We start from the raw sequence: 24,207 nt of genomic DNA on the forward strand, positions 1-24,207 counted from the left end.
TATATTACCATGCACTTCTATCCTCATCCATCCAATGTTTACGTTTGTACACTGTACCTCCAAACCGCTATTATTACTGCAGCAATAATCATGCTATGCTCACAATAACAAAACTGTCCATTGAGAAATTGTCTGTTCACTAATTTTACAGTATATACTGTCATATTACTTTTATTTATAACAGAAATTGGATAGTGACTACTGATTTCTTTGCTTGAGTCCAAAAATTCAAGTCAAAAAAGCACGATCACTCTTAAAGGCATGATAATCCTGAGTTTCTTTTCCTCTCCTTAGTGATTTTTTTTTCTCAGTAGCCTCTGTAATGATTTAATTTGAAATGTGGACATTTTATTTGAAGAGAGGGAAGTATGTCAGATGATTTATTTTTGCATTGATGTCTGTGTTTGTATGGAGTGGATCTATTTTGTTGTTTCATTTTTGGGACAAATGGAATGTATTGGGGGGCGAAACGGTGGAAGACTGGTTAGCACATCTGCATCACAGTTCTGAGGACCGGGGTTCAAGTCCCGGCCCCACCTGTGTGGAGTTTGCATGTTCTCCTCGTGCCTGCGTGGGTTTTCTCCGGGCACTCCGGTTTCCTCCCCAAAACATGCAGGGTGGGTTAATTGAAAGCTCTAAAATTGCCCATAGGTGTGAATGTGAGTGCAAATGGCTGTTTGTTGATATGTGCCCTGCGATTGGCTGGCGACCAGTTCAGGGTGTACCCCGCCTCTCGCCCGAAGATAGCTGGGATTGGCTCCGGCACGCCCGCGACCCTAGTGAGGAGAAGCAAAACGGAAGATGAATGAATGAATGAATGAATGTATTGGGGAGGGATACGTTGTAACGGGGAGTCGGAATCACTATTCTCTCTCCGTGTGATCTTTTGCCCACAACTTTTGACTTGAGAGAAACACTCACTAGTACACCACTATAGTGCTAATGTTACAATATGCTTAAATAATTTGGCGGATCATCTCTTCGAGGGGGAGCGGCGGCCCACGAAGGGCTGCCTGATGTGGCTCCCCAGTGGTGGACGCCGCCAGATGTGATGCGACATCGCCAAGCGGAGGGCCACTCGCAGCCGATCTCAGGCCGTGGGTCAGCGTTTCCTGGGACGGAGGCCGGCATGAAAAGCAAGGCCCCTCTCGGCCAATCGATCGTGACGCGACGCCAGACCGGCTTAGCGGCTACGCTGTAGCCTCGGGAGGGACTCGGAGCACCACCAGTTGTTTCCGCATCTTTCCAAAACACAGCCTTTCGGTCACATGGGCCAGTTGGCCAATGAGTGTATTTTTTTTAGCTGTACCACATGGTCACAAGGGTTACGCATCCAATCAGGTGCATTTATACTCTCATACTATATCTATACTCATTATTTTATACCGAGACAAGACCACGACGATATCAAGGCACTTTTAATTTCGCAATATTGTGAATATTGTTACATCGCTAGCATTCATCCATTTTCTATATCAGTGTTTCTCAACTTCTATCGGGCCTAAAATAATGTAACATACATAACAATAGCTTTAATAACTCGCGGAATTTAAAAGTAGTACAAATTACCCTGCACAACAATTGCTGTCACCTGATTTCTTTTCACAATTCACATTCAGCTCATTTGCAAGCGCTCTTCTTTAAATAAACTGAACTGCCAGTAGCAAGGAAGTTCAAGAAGCTGCAAGTCAGTGATGTAAATAAAAATGACAAAGTAAACATTTATTGGGAGCTTTAAAGTGATGGCGTCATCCTTTTCATCTTCACTGCAACTCCAGTTATGTATTTTAATGGAACATCTGCATATGGGAGTTGCCATCACTGTAGATCGAAACTTTAGGTTCTGTGACCGAACCGAAACAGCGACGTGTTCCATTTATAAGAAAGGAGCTTGCAATAGAAAAAAAAATATATATATATTGTGACAAAGTGTATTTTGTTGAAAAAGCTATGGTGAAAACATTTGCAAAACATTCAAAGAGCACAGGTATAAACAAACAAAATGAGAGCACATAGTGAAGGATTTAGATGACAAAAAGGTATGCATATAATATTACAGCAGCTTAACTACTCACGATACAACCTCTACTGCAAGTAGGATATATGGTAGGCTATATGATACATTATATAAAATCAAAACCCACTTAGAAGACACAGCGCTTTATCATTATACCCATGGAACAAATCAAATAAGAGACGCATCTAGCAAACAGTTATTGGTCATATAATTTACTATAGGGCCTTATTGTAACAGTAACATTTTAAAATTACAACATGTTGCTCCTAGCGGACATTGTATTTATATCCTTCAATAAAGTGCTCATCTTTCAAGTGAGTTGTGATTTTATATTCCTTGCAACCAAAGTACCCAAAAGCAACTCTAGCAAAACCGTCTGAGCTCAAAATAAATTCTATTTCACTTTCACTTTCGAACACAGTTGAGTGTGTGCAGTAAACAAACTATTTGGTTGTAAAGACACTTGTCATTGATAAAAACATAGAAAAGCTTTACAAGCATGGCTAGTAAAATACTTTGGGGTAGGCTTGTACCTCATCTGTGTACTAAAATAAGCAGCAGAAAGAACACAAAAATCAAATGCTTGTAATGACTAAGTATTAAAAGGACTCAGGCTCACTATTGGAAGTGTTCTTAGCTAACTGACAGGACTGTTTATACTGTTAATGATTTGGGAAAGACAATTATACAATCCATGATAACAGACTTTGAAATCATACCACTTGTTTATCTTTAGATTAGCAAACCACTGTGCCAACGATACCAACCCAACCAAACAGACACACACATACTGTATATGTACAAAATGAGCAGTTGTTCAACGTACTTATTGCATGCAGTAATAGACAAAGGTATAAACGCTCGGTATACATGTACTGTATATAAGGTACAACATCTTGTTCTTTTTCATGCCCAGGCACTTACTATTCACATTACGACAAATAATGTGTCAAAGAGTTCTGCTCATTCAGTTGCAATCAGCGAGCTAGCTTAGTGACTTTATACCAGGCAGGCTGAAAATGCTTTTGCGATGTCTAAAAGGTGATAGCATGTAGCATGAATGACAAGTACAAGAAAGTAATTTAGAAGCCCGAGGTTTAACCATGGTTAGGGACAGAAGTTTGCAAAGTTTAACTTCAAACAGGCATTTTGTAGTGTCGGCAGAAAGCACATCTTGCTCATGCATCCCCATTTCCTTTAAGATAGGCTACCATAAGTGCTTTGTGACAATATGGGGAGATCCTCTTGCAACGAGTTCACAAGCCAAGTAGGCACATGTAGGTACAGTATGTCTGTATAAGTTAACAACAGTCAACATGGTGCTGGGGGAGGGGGGGGGGGGGTAATTGTCCTTGCCGTGGCTGGTTAAACGGCAGCTGGTAGTCATTCCTTACGACAGTCCTTTCTGTGATCGGACGTAAGGGGATGTTAACACATTATATAGCTATTGAACATGTCCTTATAGTGTCATCTGGTTGGTTTGCTGTGAGAAGACAACCGCAAGGCCACTACTAACGTGTCCTCCCAAGTCCATCAAAAAGTTAAGTGGACACATGATTTGAAACAATACAAAACATTATACAAGCGTTCTTTTCCCCCAAAAAGTATTCAAAATGTGGCTCAAAGTGTGCAATAAAAGGAACGTAAGTGGCAGCTGATTCTACGGAGCCTTATAAACATCTGACACCATTTACATATTATTACAAAAGTGGATCAACTGGTAAGATTCCTCCTCAGGGAAAACGAACAATGATTCATAAAAAAAAAAAAAAAAAAAAAAAAAGCAAAATACTGGATTAGTCAGATAACAAATATGGGCTCTCAGAGCCATTGCATGATAAAATAAGGTGCCAAATTATAATTTCATCCACTATGTGGCAGACAAAGTGCATTTGAAACAAGTTTCGTTCAGGTGCTTCACGATTTAAAATGTCTGAAATACTGTTTTGAGAACAATACGTCGCACCAGTAGTTAGGTTTAAGTCATGATTGTTGCTGACGTGGATTTGTTTTAACTTATGATTGAGGCACAGCAGGTGCATTTCATTTACACCATAAGCTGCAGCTAAACACTTTGTTTGGTTGGTTATTTGTTTGTTTTGGAGGTTGAGAAACAACACATTCCAATTTGGCAAAGTTTCAGAACCAATATATATATATATATATATATATATATATATATATATATATATATATATATATAAATTAACAACAGCACAGAGCTTGTTGTGTCAAAAGGTGCAAAGACAAAACAAAACAAAAAACATCAACCGCAGTGCATATTAAACATTCCCCCCGCCCCCAATTAGTTATATTCCATGTTAAAACAGACTAGTAACAACCATCAAGGGAAGAATTGAATCGACATCCTTCAACAAATACGTTGGCATTCACTCCCTGTTCATGTACTTTGGCTCATGTTGCATTCGGCCTTTATCCATCATGGACTTTCATGATCAGTGTAAGCGCATTCATTCTCATTTAGGTGACTATAGCTTTCAAAGCCGTAATACATAAAACAGCATTATAGACTAGTTCCACCAAGTGCGCTCAAGGTGTTTGACTAGGTGGCACCTTGTAAACACATTAGGAAGTCACACTTTTTTTCTTGTAGGGAAGAGGGGTGATCATTCGCTGGAAATTCTGAAAAATTCAGTTCAAATTTGGGCTTGTGCAAGGGAAATGCAACATTGCATTTAAAAAAGGAATTTACAGTAGACGTAAAATATGAATTCCTCCCCAAGTTACCCTTTAATAACAGCCACTTTTCATGTATGACATATGTCGATCTCAGTTTTTAACCATCAAATCCATGTTTTTTTTTTTTTTAATGATTATCTACTTTTCAATGTTTTTGGTGTGACAAAAATGCTCTTCAGGTCATCTTAATAATGTCAGTCAGGTGAGGGCTGAGACAGGGAGATACAGCTGCTAATAATGTGTTAGTTTCATGTCGACACCATTTGGAAATACTTGGAACATATTCAATGCTTCAATTGAGCCTTGTGCACAAATCTAGTCTTCAGATACAGACAAGGATTTCCTCACACTGCGTGACGGCTCCCAAACCTCACTGTCATCTGTATCCTCCTCATCATGCTCTTCATTGTCTTCATCCTCCTCTTCATCTCCCATTCTGTCGCCTCTTGGTACCTTGTTGGCGTGCGACGCCTCCCCACTTATCTCATCAGCCCCCTCTCCTCCGTCCGCCCTCCCCAAAGCCGGCTCCTGGAAGGGGTCTGCGCCCATGTTGAGGCGTCTCTGGACCTCAGCAAACCATTCTCGGACCTTCATGGAAAGAAAGTGAAACCAGAGGAATACTTAACTGGATGCTGTCATCTGAGCTGTAACACTTCCACTTAATTCACTTAGGCTAGATTTACACTGCGTGTCTTTAATACCCAGTTCCGATTTGCTGCCCGTTTTTGTCTAGTTACGCCAACATATAGCCGTGTTCATCAATGTGTTTACATTTGCTGAACACTGGAATGCAGGTTCTACATGCCCACAGGTAAGTAAACTATTATATTAATCAATATATACCTTTTAATTTGGCCCAAACCTATTCAATCATTCTGAAATGGATGGATAGGCTTGCAATCACATGGTATATTTGGTTAGACTGTAGTTGCACTAGCTGATATCTGGTATTTATTCACATAAGATCAAGGCCTTATTTACACAGACGGTCCCAAGTCATAACCAAATTGTAACTACATTGTATTTAATGAAGTCTAAACAGCAAAACACACACATATTGTACACTTCAGCCTCAGAACCACACCACATGTGGATTTGAAATGAACGTCAACGCTTCGATCTACACAGGCGCTTTCACTAGGATGCTCTGATAATGGACCTTCTGCACGGCAACACATTAAGTATTTCCTGAGGAAAGGTCAGATGCCATAATAGTTTACGCTGTCGATATGTTACAAGCTACTGGTACGCCATCCGACTGAAAAATAACCTCTGTCATTAAATATGTGATAACCTGGGCTGTGTTTGTGTAAAATATCACTGCCGGTTAGAATCCTCTCATCTCCAAAACTATCACTTTTCAGGAAACAAAAAAACGGCATGTTGAACCAATAACATTGCCACGTGAGGACTGACCAACAGTATCCATTTTTGAAAGATGAAAGTTACCAAATTTGAACATATGAGGATTCTGCCTGACAGTGACAATATTCAATAGTTCGGTGCCGATACCTTTCAAGATTGAAAATCAAAAGTTTTTTACTTTTGAAAGACAAGGAGACACCTCCTCCAGCCCATACTGCAGTGTGTTTAAACACCTTTCCCATGTTGTCACTATGCTTTTGCTGTTGACCGGAAGTTAACATGCGACCTTCACCGAATGCGGGAGTGCTGCATTGCATAGAATACATTCAAATCAAATATAGGACTAGCCCATCACTTAGAGCGAGCCACGTAAAGACCAACAGTATGATAATTAAGAGCAGCTTTCTATTGGTCTGTTGTGTGCATGCCTATACATTGTTCATAAAAATTAAGGAAATTCAGCTTTTGGGTAAAATGTCTGACTGAACCTAAAATCAGTGGTGAGAAGTCACCGAGTACATATACTTAACTGCTGTACTGTACTTAAGATTTTTCAGCTATTGATGATAACTTTTTAACTTTTACTCCCTACATTTGTAAACAGATACACTATTTTGCCAAAAGTATTCGCTCACCTACCTTGACTCATATGATTTTAAGTGATCCCATTCTAAATCCATCCATTTTCTGTACCACTTATCCTCAATAGGGTTGTAGGCGTGCTGGAGCCTATCCCAGCTATATTCGGGCGAGAGGCAGGGCACACCCTGAACATGTCGCCAGCCAATCGCACGGCACATATGAACAAACAACCCTTCGCACTCACATTCACACCTATGGGCAATTTAGAGTCTTCAATCAACCTACCACATGTTTTTTGGGATGTGGGAGGAAACCGGAGTAACCGGAGAAAACCCATGCAGACACGGGGAGAACATGCAAACTCCGCACAGGCGAGGCCGGGATTTGAACCCTCATCCTCAGAACTGTGAGGCAGATGTGCTGCCCATTCTAAATCCATAAGGTTTATTATGACTCTTGTGGGAAGGCTTTCAACAAGGTTTAGGAGTGAGTTTATGGGATTTTTCCCCCATTCTTCCAGGAGCATATTTGTGAGGTCAGATACTGATGTTGGATGAGAAGGTCTGGCTCATTGTCCACTTGAAATCAACCCAAAGGTATTTAATCGGGTTGAGGGCAGTACTTTGTGGAGGCCAGTCAAGTTCATCCATACTAATTCTTGCTTTGTGCACTGGTGCACAGACATGTTTTAACAGGAAGGGGTAATCCCCAAACTGTTTGACTGTCCAAAATCTCTTGGTATGTTGAAGCATTCAGAGTTCCTTTCACTGGAGCTCAGGGGCTATTATTTTGGACATTTCCAACTTTGTGGGAACAGTTTAGAGATGGCCCCTTCCTATTCCAACATGACTGTGCATCAGTGCGCAAATCAAGGTAAAAAAAAAATGTTGAAAAAAAAAAAAAAACACATACATGTAAGGTGTGGTTTTTTTCAGTTGTTATCATTAGCTAATTTAGCCTTTTTTTTAGTCCGCTCACAACATTAGCAAAGCTATGGTAACACATTGTTTTGACAGCGTGTACAGTGATTTCTTCTCAGTATGAGCATTCTAAAAGTTAATAAGAGCGTAAAACTGTTTTGTGTGCAGGTTTTTCTCCCCAAAATGCATTGACCTTAAAAATGTCTTTATACGTATTACTTTTGTACTTAAGTACATTTCAAGGTCTGTGCTTTTTACTTATGGATTTGAATTAGTACTTCTATTTTTACCAGTCTTCCTCACAAGCATGTCTACTTCTACTTACAGAGGATGTAAAGTCTACACACCCATGTTCAAATGTCAGGTTTTTGTGATACACAGAAATGAGACCAAGATAAACTATTTCAAAACTTTTTTCCACCATTAATGTTACAGATGAGCTGTAATCATCCATCGCAAATTTTTTTTTGAGAGGTTAAGTAAAAATAAACAACTGAAATAGTGTGTTTGCAAAAGAGTGCACACGTCTTATAACTGCGATGTGTCTGTGTTCTTAATTAACCAATCACACTGTAACTACGGCTGTCACTATCAAATTATTTTAGAATCGATTCTCCTATTGATTATTGATCGAATAGTCGACTATTAATCACCCCCCACTCTTACTTTTTTAAAATTAATAACTTGCATTTTATTCCCATTTAAGAGGGATAGACGTCAATCCTTAAACTGCATATGTTGGTACTGAGTGTATGGTATAAATTTGATGTACAGAATTTGAGACCGCAAAATGGTAAATGCAATCGCGATTAACATTAGAACGCTAGCGATGACCACTTTAGGTCAAAAAATGCTAACTGCCATTCAGCTCGCTTATACTTATCATGTTATATGTATATTACACATCTAACAGTGTCAACAAAATCACGCTCCTTTGTGATTTATGACAGTGGCCCAACACATGCGTCTGTCTGCAATAAATGTCCCTGTGAAATATGGCTTCCGGCGGCGCGAACGTTTTTTTTTGTTTTTTTTGGTCCCGGTGGAATTTTGAAGAAATTTTGTGTTGACCTATTTTTGAAGTCGACTTTGCCGAGTTGTTTGATTTTTTTTTTTCCCAGCCCTAATTGAAAATCATGTTAAACCGAAGTCAGCACACACATGCCACAATTCAAAGTTCCTCTGATAAACCGTAAATACATTTTAACTGTTATATCAGGCCTTTCCTGACATTTTTTGTTTTGTTTTGTTTTCTAGCAGAAGCCTGAATGTTTGGTGCTAACACTGACTAGTTTTTGAAACTGTTCATAATTCCCTCCACCTTGCCTAAAACCCCCAGTTCCAGTTAAGGAAAAATAGCCCGAAATAATGACTCTGCCACCGCCATGCTTCACGGTAGGTATGGCATTCTTTTGGTGATGAGCATTGTTGTGTTTGCGCCAATCACACCTTTTGGAATTATGGCCAACAAGTTCAACTTTCGTTCCTTCGGACCATAAAACTGTACATTTTACACGTGTTCAGGAGATTTTATCATATTATTATTGTATATGTTGTTATTAATATTATGTTATGTTTGTTAGTTACCTGTAATGACATAATCCGTCAGGTATGATATCTCTGCTTTGGGCGAGGCAAGCAACATCTGACAATCTACACTGTACTCGTTATGATATAACCAACGTAATGTGAAAATGGTAAACACGGGGGATTGCAGACAGTAATTCCTGCATTTATTCCGGGAAATAATTTGGCATTTTGGAGTTTCAATAATCAAAGTATCTGGCTGTAGTGGGCATATATAATTAAAGTTATGATGGTAGTGCACAAAATCCCTGTTTCCACCAAGCAGTGTAGTTTGAGCCAGTTCAGTATGGAGAATAATTTTCTATTGTCACGGGTGTACCAAAATCATTTTTGATGATGACTATCGCTTTTTTAAGACCCCTCTGTTGTGCTACCGACAGTACCAGTGTGATACTTAAAAGGTGGACCAAGACACACTTTACTCTGTCGAATGATCAATAATTACAAGAATGGAATGGAAAGAACACAGAACAGTCAAACAATGTTTCTTTTTGTTTTAAAAAACAACTTGTTCTTTGTTTACTCTGCTGGTTTTCCTTTTTGTGGACTTAATTGGCAGGCTACATTGTGTCACACTAGTATGATGACACGCTATTTATGTAGATGACTCACACACCTTGCAGTGAAACTAGTTTATGGTTCCAAAACATACCTTGCTCAGCTAAACTAAACAGTTGTGTTTGGTAGAAATGTGGCTGTGACATAATTTGTCACAATTGGCCAAAGGGTTTTAAATATAAAATTTTGAGGTTATGCAGTTTGCGCAAGTAAAATGTGTTTGTGTTACCCGTTCATAGCTCATGTTGGTCTTGTTGACAAGCTCATCCAGGTCCTGCTCATTGAGGAAGCGGTGCTTTAGGTAATACTCCTTTAAGACGTCCCTTCCACTCTTTAATTTCTTTGGTGGGGGACATCTCTCCGAGTCTGAACCAAAGGATGCTGTCCGCCTTGGCTGCTTGCGAGTTCGGGATCTCCCCCAACCACGATTTCGGACACGTCTTTTTCGACTGCCACCACCTCCCATTTTGTGATTTCCACCACCATTCGGGCCCTCTACGTTACCACTTTGATACTGAAAAAACCATTTAAGGTTGCCGTTCTTCCAGGAATACCGAGAGTCCCCGAACCAGCTGACAATGTAGGGTCGGGGGAGGCCGCTCTCCTCGACTAGTTGGTCATACTCTTCTGTTGTGGGCCACTGAGTCCGCACGAAGGCACTTTTCAAAATGTGGAGCTGCTCTGGAGTCTTTTTAGTCTTATCTTTGATGTCTCTGCTGCTGGTGCTACTGTTGCTGTTGCTGGCTGGCATCTGCTTACTGCGGCCTCCAGGTGGAGTTTGACTACCTTTACGAGAGGAGGAAGCGGAGCGAGAAGCAGCAGCAACTTCTCCAGCTTTCCCTCCACCAGTATCCATCTGTCCTGTCTCAGAAGACTCTGGGGAGGGAGTGCTCATTGTTGGCATTTTCCGTCTCTCTGTGAACCAGGCATCAATCTCCCTGCGCGTCAGTTTAGTCTCTGTTCTCAGGCGGCTCAGATCTTCATCAGATGGCGTGCTGCTCTTCTCAAAGCTCTCCTCCAGCACCACCAACTGCTCTGGCGTCTTCTCTTTAAACTTCTGCAGAGTGAAGTCTGGGAACGGATTCCATGTCTTGGGCCGTGTCTCCTTCTCCTTTACAAGAGGCGTGCATGGTGGATGAGGGGATGCTGGGGTTTCATCGCTTGAGTCAATGACAATAGTGGTGTTAGTGCCGCTACTACATGCGCCACCTCCTCTGCTGCCTCCGTCGTGAAAAACAATGACATTGTTGTTCTTGGAATTGCGCTGGTTATACCTGGTGTCACTGAACCATTTTTTTATCTCTCCCTTGGTTAGATTGGTGATCTTCATCAAGCGGGCGATTTCTGCATCACTGACAAAGTGGTTTTTAAGGTAGCTGGCTTTCAGCTCGGCCAACTGCTCTTTGGACTTCTTGGGCCGCATACTGAATGTGTCAGCACTCAGGGCAGAGTTCTCCTTCCAAAGAGAAAGGTACAGTTACATGTTAAACAGTTTTATTGTTTGCTATTGCCAAAGACCAGCTTTCATGTTTGAATGTACAGTTTAAAAACTGCACTGACAGCACAGTATCAATGACTTAAGGCCTTTTCACACTGCACTTAGCAGGGCGCAGCGCGTCCTCGACGAAACCATTCATTGTGTATGTGCTGAGAGACCGGGACGACGGAACGCCATGTCGTGGTGTGGCGTGCAAGGAGGGCATATGCCATTGTGGCGCTGCGCCTCAAGTTGAAAAAATTTTCAACTTAGGAGGGGCGTCGCTGTGATGTCAGATGACGCATCTAATAGGAGAGCGGTTGGCGGAGTGATTTCAGAGTGGTAGCAACAATAGATCAACCACTGGGAAAAGCATTCATACTACTTCCCGGTAGGCCACTTAAGCAACCTCTTCCAAATATGGGCAAGCTTGCACTGGGGCGCAGTCGTTTCTGCATCCTGCCCCGCAGTGAACACCAAGATAACCAAGTGCCCTGTGAAAAGGCCTTTATAGGTACGGGTCAGGGAGGTAGTTATACCTGTGGGGAAAGCGAGGGGGGCTGTACAGTGGTAGCCCGTTTCAGCTCACTGTTCGTTGGGGTCGACTGGCAGGAAACTCTGTTGGAGCTCTGGGACTGGTTTGGCAGTCCTGCCACTGTCAAGGTGATGGGATTCGTCACTGGAAGATTCCCTCCTGGAGCAACCTGGAAACACAAAATGGGAGACAAAGATACTACTCTCGTGCTACTTCTCCCATTTAATTATTGAAAATTTCGTCCCAGAAGAAGATTAGTTTTTATAATTATGCTCAGTTTCGTTTGACACTGTCAGAGATGTAAAGCACCAGTCAAAGCTTTGGACTTTTCCTTATGCTATTGAATGGGAAGGTGTGAAAACTTTACACAAAATGCGTTGGGAAATGTAAGAACTATATTTATATGATGCTTGTCATTTTTCTCCTGCACATACAGTACGGAGTTTATCAGAAAAGTTCTAGGACTGGAGTCACAAAAGATATACAGTATTTTAAATCCAAACTACAAAGGTTTTCCCTTTCAGAGATATCCATTTGGGGTCTAACGCACTTTCCCAGCCTTCTCGGCTACGCCTCTATACATTCCTCCCGTATCCTCGCAGCTCGGTCGTCACAGACATCTTGATGTCGTCCATTTCTTTAAAAGGGATCCCCTTGATGAACCTCTTGAGCTTGGGAAAGAGGAAATAGAAAAATCACACAAGGCGAGGTTGGTTGAGAAGGAAGCTTGCTCCAGCATGGCGATGTTCTTCTTGGCCAGGAGGTGTCGGATGCTCAGGGCATTGTGAGCAGGCGCATTTTCATGGTGAAGTAGCAGTGAGTTTCATGCCACAACTCTCGTCTGTTCTTCCGCCCTGAACGATGCAAAGACCGCAGGATCCCTTTGTAGACGTGCTGGTTGATCCTTTGGGCCGCATTGAAGTGGAAAAATCGTACAGTAGTTTGGGTTTGAAATATATCTTTTGGGACAGCAGTTCTGTCTCCTCAAGGTACGCATTTGACACATCACTCAACCTATGTGCTTTAAGTAAACTCAGCTGTTTAGCAGCATACACAATGTCGTTTGAGTCTTCTAAACACGAATGTTGACTTAACATTCATCACAAATGCAATCACTACTAATGTTGTCACAACATCACAGAAGGTTCGATAAGACCTGAATCGCTAATAAATATTAGTTTGTCACTTATTTATGAATGCATTTTCTACCTTGCAATGTGCTGAACTGGTAGTCAAAGCAGTGGACCACATAAGGACCCATACGTCCAAATAAGTGTCTGACTAAAACAACATTAAACTCTGTCTGTATATGAATAAAGGGACAGCCACAACACAATGGTTGAAAGAAAGCGGCACCGTCGACGACTAGCACATCTCTCACAGTTCTGAGGACCTGGATTCAAATTCAGCCTCGCCTGTGTGGAGTTTGCATGTTCTCTGTGCCTGTGTGAGTTTTTTCCAGGTGCTCTGGTTTCCTCCCACATCCCAAGAACATGCATGGTCAGTTAACTGAAACCTCTAAATTGTGTGTAGGTGTGAATGTGAGTGCAAAATGTTTGTTTGTTTATATGTATGTGCCCTGCAAGTGGCTAGCAACCAGTTCAGGATGTACCCCGCCTCTCTCTCAAAGATAGCTGGGATAGGCTCCAGCACGACCGCAACCCTAGTGAGGATAAGCGGTACAAAAAATAGATGGTTGAAACATTCCAAGTGGTATTTTATGTCTAACATGTTACGCAGTCGAGGAAAATTGTTGGCAGATGCACAGTAATATGACATAGTATGAAACTAGTATGGGATGCAGGTAATCTACTGCATATGATTGTCACTCATATTTGAACTTCCCTGCGCACACTGCCCAATATAAACGATGTACATAAATTTGTGAAAAAGAGCAACAAAAATACATGCGAGTTGAATAAAGAGCAGCCCTGCAAAAAGACACTTTCATTGACCTGATAATCTCTGAAACCATCTAATCCTTCCTTTTTCTATACTGCTTGTCTTCATTAGGGTTGTGGTGAGCTCAGATGGAGCCTATCCCAGCTGACTTTGGACCAGAGGTGGGGTATATCCTGGACTGGTTGGCAACCAATCATTGGGCACATAAAAAACAAATAAGCATTTAGGGTTGCAACAAATGAATATTTTAATAATCGATTAATCTTTCGATTATTTTTTTCTAGTCACTCATGGTGTAGTGGTACATTAGCCTGACTTCAATGCAGGCAGCATGGGTTCAGTTCCCACTCAGTGACGGTGTGAATGTGAGTGCGAATGGTTCTGTGTCTATATGTGGACTGCGACTGACTGACAACCAGGTCAGGGTGTAGTCTGCCTTTCGCCCGTAGTCAGGTGGGATAGGCTCCAGCACCCCGTGACCTTGAACACGATAAGTGGTATTGTGAATGGATGGATCGTTAATTTTTTCTATTAATCGATGAATCGGTTTGAAAAAAAACTCCATCCCTTTACTAAAAAACAGGACATTATTTCAAATTTACAGTGCAGAAAACGCACAAAAATAAACTGATTAGGATTCAGTTACAGGTTTGTCCGTAACGTCAGAAATTTGGTACAAATGTTGATAATTGATTTCCAAAGTAACATCGGATGTTTGTAAATGTCTTATTTTATTAAAACCAAAGATAAGCAGTCTGCTTTCATGGATAAGTACAAAAATCTGAGAATGCTTACTATTGAGAGGATGAAATTCAGAGTATTTGGACAATGATAAGTTAAACAAGGTCTCTAAACAAGTAATCAATTATCAAAATAGATTAATTTGATAATCAATTAGTAGCGGTGTCACAATACCAAAATTCTGACTTCGATACTATACTTGCATAAAATACCTCGATATCGGTATTGAAACAATACCATGGCAAAAATCTGTATACATCTATAATTTACATCTGTAAAATTTACAAAACAACTTAAAAATAATTTCATATTTATTTTTATTATTTGAAAATATTAGGATTATCTTGAAAAATGTAATAAAGGAATTAGCCCATTCTTAGACATTTTCAAAAAATGAGATCGATGTCTGCATTATCATATCTATTATATATAAAATGTGTATATATGTGTATAAAACTATATCTATTTACAGTATATGTATGATATAGGCGGCATGGTGGACGACTGGTTAGAGCGTCAGCCTCACAGTTCTGAGGACCCGGGTTCAATCCCCGGCCCCGCCTGTGTGGAGTTTGCATGTTCTCCCCCGTGCCTGTGTGGGTTTTCTCCAGGCACTCCGGTTTCCTCCCACATCCCAAAAACATGCATTAATTGGAGACTCTAAATTGGCCGTAGGTGTGACTGTGAGTGCGAATGGTTGTTTGTTTGTATGTGCCCTGCGATTGGCTGGCAACCAGTTCAGGGTGTACCCCGCCTCCTGCCCGATGACAGCTGGGATAGGCTCCAGCATGCCCGCGACCCGAGTGAGGAGAAGCGGCTCAGAAAATGGATGGATGGATGTATGATATATAAAGTCATGAAAAAAAGATGAGCCTACTCTTGTATCTTCAATTTCTTATTCATTTTAATGCCTGCTTGGTACCACTAAAGGTATATTACCTGAAGAATACATAAGCTTAATTGTATTATAAAACATGATTTGGGTTATTATCCAACGATGGAAAATGGCTAGATATCAGCTTTTAAACTCTTATGACTCCATTTTCCTGATCATCATTATATTTGTCCAAACAAAATGTACCTTTTGTTGTACCAGGCATTAAAAAGGAAAAAGAAACTGAAGAAACAAGGGTGGTCTTGCATTTCCCCCATGACTATATTAATTACTTTATATATACACTGCCCATAGGGCCTCAACCTCCATGAGGGGGTATATGCGCAATGGATGTGCGTATGTGCTACCGTGAGGTGAGCCGCCATGGCACATAGAACAGAACAAAATTAGCATGACGAACGAGAGAGCCAACGATTGAAATCTGACCAATCAGAAGGATGCATCATGCACCTGCACCGGTGTCCGGCAGGCACTTGCAGAGGAACCAATACAGTTTGCCATTTGCTCCTATTGGCTCATAGTCACGCATGCACGTACACATGCACACACTGACACACACATACACTCACATACAGAACCCTATCTCCACACTTAAAGGCATTTCAACCTTGTCAGCAGACAGACAGTCATTGGCTGATCGTCAACGTTTTGTGTATTCGTGTACTGGCCTTTTAAGAAACAATAGAAGCACTGTCGTGTATGTTTTCTTTTTTCTTTCTTTTTTTTTTAATAAATACCGGTACCATCAAAAACTGGTACTGTGCTGTGTTTGACCTCGGTTTGGTACTGGTATCGGTACTTGGTGCAACACTAAAATGTCGATAATCGATTAAACATTGTCAATATAACCTGTAACCACTCACATTCACACCTATGGACAACGTAGACTCAACATTTGAGTCTTCAATGAACCTAATCAGAATGTTGTAGAAATGTGCAGGAAGCAGGGTTTGACTAGCAAGTCAAGAGCCAAAATTCCAACACCAAACCTCAGAACTGTGAGGCAGATGTGCAAACCACTATTTCACAGTGGTGCCCCTCTGACTGCACGTAACAAGAATAAAGAATTTCAACACAGCCACTTGCAGGATGTTGTGTGGTATCAAAGGTTTGCCTTTATGCTTATTGTCAACCACATTAATTTTCTTATTTAAGCCTGATGACAAGAATGCCTATGCATATTTAGTGTGTAGTGTTGACTTCATTAACCCTATCATGTATGCTGACAGCAGGTCAGTACTTACTGTGCACATATTGTTTGTCCACCTACCTGTGTGAAGACCAAGCCAGGCTGGCCCACTATCTGGCAGGTCTGCAGAATGGACTGCAGGCCGTTGGCAGCAGAGAGCTGGTGAGCAGGTATGACAGTGATGGTTTGAGGCACTGTGTGCACAGTGCCGTTGAACTGTTTTCTCCTGGCCTCCTCGACTTCCTCTGGTGTCCAGCTGACGCCGTGCTTCAGCCGCTGGGCTGAGAACCACACCTAGATATAGAAGGGCACCTTTGAAGTCATTTTATGGACTAATTAACCTTTTTTTAAGGATCATCTTTCTCAGTGGAGAATATTCATCCACTGCCTTTTAACTACCTTAATCTGCTCTTCTGTGAACTGAGTCTGCCCTGCCAGACTGCTGATCTCAGCCATGGAGGGATAGGGAAACTTCTTGTAAGTGCTACCCAGCAGAGGGTTGATGTCCATAGCGGCACTATAAGAGGGAATGCTGCTGAGAGGAATCAGCAATTGGGGTTGAACTGATGTGTTCTTGTGGGCATGGAAAGCAGAAAGGACCTGAATAAAAGAAAGATGCAATGAGGAATATCATTTTATTTGATAGATGCTGCAAGAATATTTAATGTTACAACCACTTATTAAAAGTCTGTTTGGATGTTTTTGTTACTGCAGTCTAAAACGTTTAGTCTCTTTATGCTAGTCTTTTAACCAAATTTACACACTACCTGTGCCAGGCCAGGAGGAATAATGGTGGGATTTAAAACTGATGACTTCCTTGGCTGCTCTAAGGCTTGGCTGACCAGTAAGTTGCCTGCTCCAAGCTTCATGGAGTCATGCAGCAGCATCTCCACAGACGCCATTGGTCCCAGAGGCGCTTCGATTGGCTCCTGCTCTCCTTCCCCCACAGCCTCGCTGCTGCCTTCAAAATACACAGCTTCGTCTGAAGCTTTAAGGGCCACGGCGATCCTCTTGGGTTCAGATTTGGTCTTCATCCTCATGATAGGGGTCTTGCTAAGTGAGATGGCGCCAACACTTGTGGCATCTGCTCCTCCTTCCTCAAGCACGTCACACTGCTTATCCTTGTTCAGGTGGTCACTACTCTGACTCTCAGGGGGGCTTATAGAGCTACACTTTACTGATGGACTGAGGACAGCTTTGTCCTCTAGGCTGTTGGACTCACCTACAAAGACAGCAAAACATTAATTGAAACAAATAAGTCAGATTTAAGGAAAGTGTTAGGATGACTAAACAAGAGAGAGTGGGCCAAAACATATTTACCAGTATCTGGTGGTGTGGGGACAACCACTATCGTTTGATCCAGCTCCACTGCTGTGTGAATCTCATCTACTGCCCCCTCCACCCCCTCAGTCTCTACTTCCATTGTCCTATCAGTTGTCTCTTCCAATTCGCCAGAGGGTGGCACCATGCAAGGCGTGGTCGACTTTCTGCGGCTTGACATTGTCAAACTGTGCAACCTTCTACTCAGGGTAAAGAAGAGTCAAGGCTCACATGTCTTAAGTGGCCAAGTTCACATAGCAAGACTCCTTCAATTTCTGGAGGAAGAACCATTACAGAGAAAATTACGCATAAGGTTAGTTTGTTCTACTGGGATGATTCAATTTGCAAACTCCAAATCAAATGAAGTTGGGACATTGTGTAAAACCTAAGTAAAAACAGAACACAATGATTTGCAAAGCCTCTTCAACCTACATTCAATTGAATACACGACAAAGACAAGATATTTAATGTTCAAACTGATGAACACTGGTTTCTGTGTGTGCAAATATTCTCTCGTTTTGTATTTGATGCCTGCGTTCCAAAAAAGCAGGGACAGGGACAACAAAAGACTGGGAAAGTTAAGGAATGCTCAAAAACACCTGTTTGGAACATTCTACAGGTGAACAGGTTCATTGAAAACAGGTGCATGTCATGATTGGGTATAAAAGGAGCATCCCCCCTGAAAATTGTTTACAAGCAAGGATGAGGTTAGGTTCACAACTTTGTGACCAACTGCATGAGCAAATAGTCCACCAGTTTAAGAAAGTTTCTCTCACATAAGCGGCAAGGCCGAAAACCAACACTGAATGCCTGTGACCTTCGATCCCTCAGGCGGCGCAGCATTAAAACCGGCATCATTTTGTAAAGGATATTTCCAAGTGGGCTCAGCAACACTTCAGAAAACCACTGTCACTTAACACAGTTCGTCTCTACATCTACAAATGCAAGTTAAAATTGTACTGTGCAAAAAAAAAAAAAAAAAAAAAAAAAAAAAAAAAGCCATTTACAGTATCAAAAACCACCAGAAATGCCACCTCTCTGGGCCCAAACTCATCTGAGATGAACTGACGCAAAGTGGAAAAGCGTGCTGTGGTCTGACAAGTCCACATTTTAAATTGGGTGTGTGCCCATGACATTGATTGACTTGATTGACTGATTCTTCTTTTTCTTTCGGCTTGTCTCATTAGGGGTCGCCACAGCGTGTCATGCTTTTCCATGTTAGCCTATCTCCTGAATCCTCCTCTCTAACACCAACTGCCCTGATGTCTTCCCTTACCTATCAACGTTCTCTTTGGTCTTCCTCTAGCTCACTTACCGGGCAGCTCCACCCATCTTCATCATCCTTCTACCTACTTCTTCTTTTCCTTTCGGCTTGTCCCGTTAGGGGTCGCCACAGTGCGTCATCCTTTTCCATCATCCTTCTACCTACACTGCCGTGAAAAAGTACTGTCCCCCATTTCTTCACTTCCTTACCACACTCACTATTGCTCTGGACTGTTGAACCCAAGTATTTAAAGTCCTCCTCCCTCGCTATCACTTCTCCCTGTAGCCACACTCTTCCCCCTCCACCCTGCTTCTTCATGCACATATAGTCTGTCTTACTTTGGCTAATCTTCATTGCTCTCCTTTCCAGTGCATGCCTCCACCTTTCTAACTGTTACTCCACCTGCTCCCTACTGTAACTCCAGATCGCAATGTCATCTGCGAACATCATGGTCCACGGGGATTCCAGTCTAACCTCATCTGTCAGCCTATCCATCACCACTGCAAACAGAAAGGGGCTCAAGGCTGATCCCTGATGCAGTCCCACCTCCACCTTAAACTCCTCTGTCACACCTACAGCACACCTCACAACTGTTCTGCTGCCCTCATACATGTCCTGTACTATTCTAACATACTTCTCTGCCACTCCAGACTTCCGCATGCAGTACCACAGTTCCTCTCTGGGTACCCTCTCATAGGCTTTCTTTAGATCTACAAAGACACAATGTAGCTCCTTCTGACCTTCTGTGTACATCAACACCCACAAGGCAAACAATGCATCTGTGGCACTCTTTCCAGGCATGAAACCATACTGTTGCTCGCAAATACTCACTTCTGTCCTGAGTCTAGCCTCCACTACTCTTTCCCATAACTTCATCGTGTGGCTCATCATGTTTTTTTCCTCTATAGTTCCCACAGCTCTGCACATCACCCTTGTTCTTAAAAATTGGCACCAGCACTCTTTTCCTCCATTCTTCAGGCATCTTATCACCCGCTAGAATTCTGTTGAACAACCTGGTCAAAAACTCTACACCCACCTCTCCTAGATGCTTCTATACCTCCACAGGTATGTCATCAGGACCATTTTTCATCCTTTTCAGTCCCTTTCTAACATCCCCCTTACTAATCACTGCCACTTCCTGGTCCACCACAATTGCATCTTCTACTCTACTTTCTCTCTCCTTTTCCTCATTCATCAACTCTCAAAGTATTCTTTCCATTTATTCAGAACACGACTGGCACCAGTCAGCACCTTTCTATGTCTATCCTATCACCCTAACCTAGCATATGGAAGCTGCTCCTGTCCACCAAGAGCCTGTCTTGCCTCTTCTCGAAAACCCGCACGACCTTCTTCCTTTCTCAGCCTCCACCACATGGCTCTCTGCTCTGCCTTTGTACTGTTTTCTTAATTTTCCTCCCCATCACAAAGTCATCTTACACACCACCATCCAATGCTGTCTAGCCACACGCTCCCCTACCACTACCTTTCAGTGGGTAACCTCCTTCAGATTCCATCGTCTGCACAAGATGCAATCCACCTGTGTGCTTCTACCTCCACTCTTGTAGGTCACCCTATATTCCTGCCTCTTCTGGAAGAAAGTGTTCGCTGCAGCCATTTTCATCCTTTGTATAAAGTCTGCCACAATTTCTCCCTCAAAGTTCCTTTCCTGGATGCTGAACTTACTGATTACTTCTTCATTACCCCTGTTTCCTTCACCAAAATGACCACTACAATCTGCACCAATCACGACTCTCTCTGACTGGGATGCTCGCAACTACTTTGTCAAGCTCCTTCCAGAATTTCTCTTTCACCTCTTGTTCATATCCTGCCTGTGGAGCATAACCACTAATTACATTAAATATAACGCCCTCAATTTCTTTTTTTTAACCTGTCCTGTTCAGCTGCATTGCCATGCAGAATGGTGGATATGTATGCCTTTTGTGCTGGAACAGTTTTGCTGTGCAACGGGAGTGTGAAATACTCCCTCTGCTTATTTTCAATTGTTTTAATTACTCTGTTTATTGAAAATGCAACCGGACAGAAATGAGTTTTAGGGGACAGACAGAGGGACAGAATGGACAAGGGGAATAAGGGTGTGAACCACAGCAGAACAATAGTTAGTCTAGATATTTGACAAGTAACGTTACAACAGTCAAAGTGTCTTCTTATTTGTGGATTTGTGTCAAATTCAAATGATGCCCAACCCAACCTCTAAGACATTCTTAGCCAACTCTTTCTTTAAAGGTTCTGTATTTTGGCTATTTAGACCTCGATGACATTAAACACTCATTATCTCATGAGCTGTTTTGGTTGACAAAATACAAACGGAACACTGCAAAAGTGTAGTTTTGCAAAAGAAAATTTAAAAAGACAGAATTTCGAGAAATGCAGCAAATGGTTGACAAACAGCACAAATCACCTGTTCTGAAATACGTCACAAATGGCAATCCCACAACTTTACAATACAGTGAAAGATGATATATTAAAAGAAAGCAATCATTTTATGTTCGTGTTTTTCCCCTTTCCAGAGACAGGGTCTATTTTGTTTTTGGGTGTGATTTTTATTCATGTGCATTTTTTGCTACCAGACAGACAGTGTCTTTCTTTTAATTATTTTTGGTGTTTTATTTGGGATATTTAAAAAATGTTGACAGTCAAATGTGCAAAGAGAAAAAATACTTTACATAAATATTTATTGCATATAAGGGTGTAATTGCATTATTATGATATATTATCATTACATTAGTAGTTAATTTGATCTAAAAAAAAATATTGACAATAATATAATCATCAGAAATCATTTGTGGGACAATATATGGTCCAAAAAAATTGTTATTGTCACAGGCCTAACTGCTATTAATAATAAATTGCTTTTATATAGGCGGCACGGTGGTCGACTGGTTAGCACATCTGCCTCACAGTTCTGATCAAATGCCGGCCCCGCCTGTTTGGAGTGTGCATGTTCTCCCGTGCCTGCGTGGGTTTTCTCAGGGATGGCGGGATGGATGGATGGTTTTATTTAGACATTTTCTAGATGCACAGAGACAAACTATTTACAGATCAAATAGCAAAAAACTTATGCATGTCAACGTCTGATTTGTGAACATATCACATTAACGATTTTCAAGCTTTAACGAGTGAAAGCTTACTCCACATTGCTCTTGTTGTTTTGGTTCTGAATGTGGAGCTGTGCAGTGGTGGCTCATTTCTGGTGGGACACAGGGGTGCCTCACAGCAACCCTAAAATTCTGAAAAATTCCGAATTATTTGCCTTATCACCTTTATCAGAAAGCTTTCATGTCGAAGCTTTTAAAAAAACAACTGCAGTAATATATACAAGAATAAAACCAAAATATTATTGCTTGATGGATTGTTTTTTGGGTCTTCAATAAATAAAAGTTGAAGAATTTATAAGTGACCCTTGCATCCTTCAGTTTTTCTGTATTAGAACTAGGTTTGGACACCCTTGGTATTCAGTAATTTACCTGAATGCTGTTTGGTAACAGCAAATGTCTGGTTGCGTTATGGTGTACATGTGTCAAGTGACTTGAGAATAAAGGTCAATATCCTATTTTGAATAAGATGGTTGGATGGATAATTACATGAGAGTTCAAAATATTAGGAACAGCTCTCAGTATGATTGATGGAATTCAGCTCTACACAGCTGCGAACTACTCACAATCAGCAAGTCATGTAACACTACAATATTGATAATGTAGCAGCATGTAATCACTCGATATCTTGAAATTATTAAATTTAACTCGTGGCAACTATTACATAATGAGAAAATGTTAGTAGAGTCCACTTTGTTGTGTACCTAGTACAGCATTAGGGTATAATTCACCTGTACACTGTTTAGCAACAACAACATATGTCTGGTTGCTTTGTGCTGTATATGTCAATTGACTTTGAGCTGTCACTCTATTCTTTCTACTCTTTTTTGGACTACCTCAATTAGTTTACACGAGAGTTCAAAATATTTGGAGCACCTCTTATTATGCTCAACGCAGTAATTCTGCAAAACTGCAAACTAAAACAACAATAAACAAGTAATAGCTCTGTGACAATGTCAATCTTTGGTAAGACACAATATTTGATACAGCTCCGGTACTGGATGGTCATGTGGCTGCGGTGTATACATTGGGTAGTAATAACGTGATGGCTACAGTACTACATTTAGTCTAAAACAGGTGTGCATGTCAGTGCTAAGTTATGTTTACAATAACCTGGCTGAGACGAGTGTTTTCATTGAAGGTATGCGCGATGTGAACTCATCGTTTTGAAAAGGAGGGCGTCTATTTTAGCAATGGGGCATTTAGCATGTGTATAAGGAGGGCCAAATAGCCAGTGCTAGCAGTCATGAAATGCTGTACATGTCTGGCGGCTAACTTACTGCAACTACACAAGCGTGCGCGAGTGCCGTGTTGCCGCCAGGCTGGCGAGGCGAGGACCGATTTCCTTGGTGTCCCCAGAGAAGCTCTCGGCGTCTGTCTGGCTGTGTCGTCTTGCTACGAATTCAAGCAAAGCCGGGCCGGGACGCACCGTGGTGCAGACGTTCACTGGGCTCGTCTGTCGCTTTCCCCAAGCCGACAGCGGGAGGTACCCGCACAAACGGACCGGTAGAGCGGCTACGAATCCCGCCCGCAGATGCCGGGAACACCGGACATCTCTCACCCTCTTCCGAACAGGTTATTGTGTGTCCCGGCAAGCGTCGTATAAGGCTTCATTAATAAAAACACAACGCTTACAACCATAGAGCTTCACTGGCGCTTCATTAGTTCGCTGACCTAATTCTCAATTTTGACGGCTGATTTTTTATTTTTTTTTAAACAATGATCAGCGTCATTATTCGGATACCGTTTGACGTCATTCCTCTGCGACTTTCAGTGCGTTAAAAATAGAAATAAGAAAATACCACAATATAAATATTCTATAGAAAATAGTCATTCTGGCGAGTTTTTAAAATTTACTTCAAATGAAACGTGGTCACATTTAAAAGTGCAAGTAAGGAGGCTGTATTACGTCTCAGTTGGCGACTCCGTGCGAAAATGTCCTTAGATGACCCGTCAGGGTAGCACGAGAAGCCACTTGAGGCCACAACTGACATTGCACTTTTTTTTCTCTTTTAAATCTGAGCATGTTGCTTGCTTAATAC

At 41.6% G+C, this 24,207-nt stretch overlaps 1 protein-coding gene across 2 annotated transcripts; it reads right to left on the reverse strand.

Moving 5' to 3' along the window:
• Window positions 1-1,697: 1,697 nt before the first annotated feature.
• On the reverse strand, window positions 1,698-24,136 carry LOC133479718 (zinc fingers and homeoboxes protein 1-like). Of its 2 annotated transcripts, none has more exons than XM_061777038.1 (8): window positions 24,075-24,136; window positions 17,789-18,063; window positions 17,236-17,690; window positions 16,868-17,068; window positions 16,550-16,762; window positions 11,746-11,910; window positions 9,959-11,185; window positions 1,698-5,305 (listed from the first exon to the last, which is right to left on the reverse strand). In XM_061777038.1, the coding sequence occupies exons 2-8, from the start codon at window positions 17,967-17,969 to the stop codon at window positions 5,033-5,035; spliced, it is 2,715 nt and encodes a 904-aa protein (XP_061633022.1). In that variant the 5' UTR covers window positions 17,970-18,063; window positions 24,075-24,136; the 3' UTR covers window positions 1,698-5,032. The 2 variants fall into 2 exon arrangements, with proteins under 2 accessions (XP_061633022.1, XP_061633021.1); XM_061777037.1 differs by lacking the exon at window positions 24,075-24,136 and adding an exon at window positions 23,446-23,974.
• Between the last annotated feature and the right edge of the window lie 71 nt (window positions 24,137-24,207).

Source organism: Phyllopteryx taeniolatus, chromosome 6 (genome assembly GCF_024500385.1).
Source record: "Phyllopteryx taeniolatus isolate TA_2022b chromosome 6, UOR_Ptae_1.2, whole genome shotgun sequence".
Classification (NCBI taxonomy): domain Eukaryota; kingdom Metazoa; phylum Chordata; class Actinopteri; order Syngnathiformes; family Syngnathidae; genus Phyllopteryx; species Phyllopteryx taeniolatus.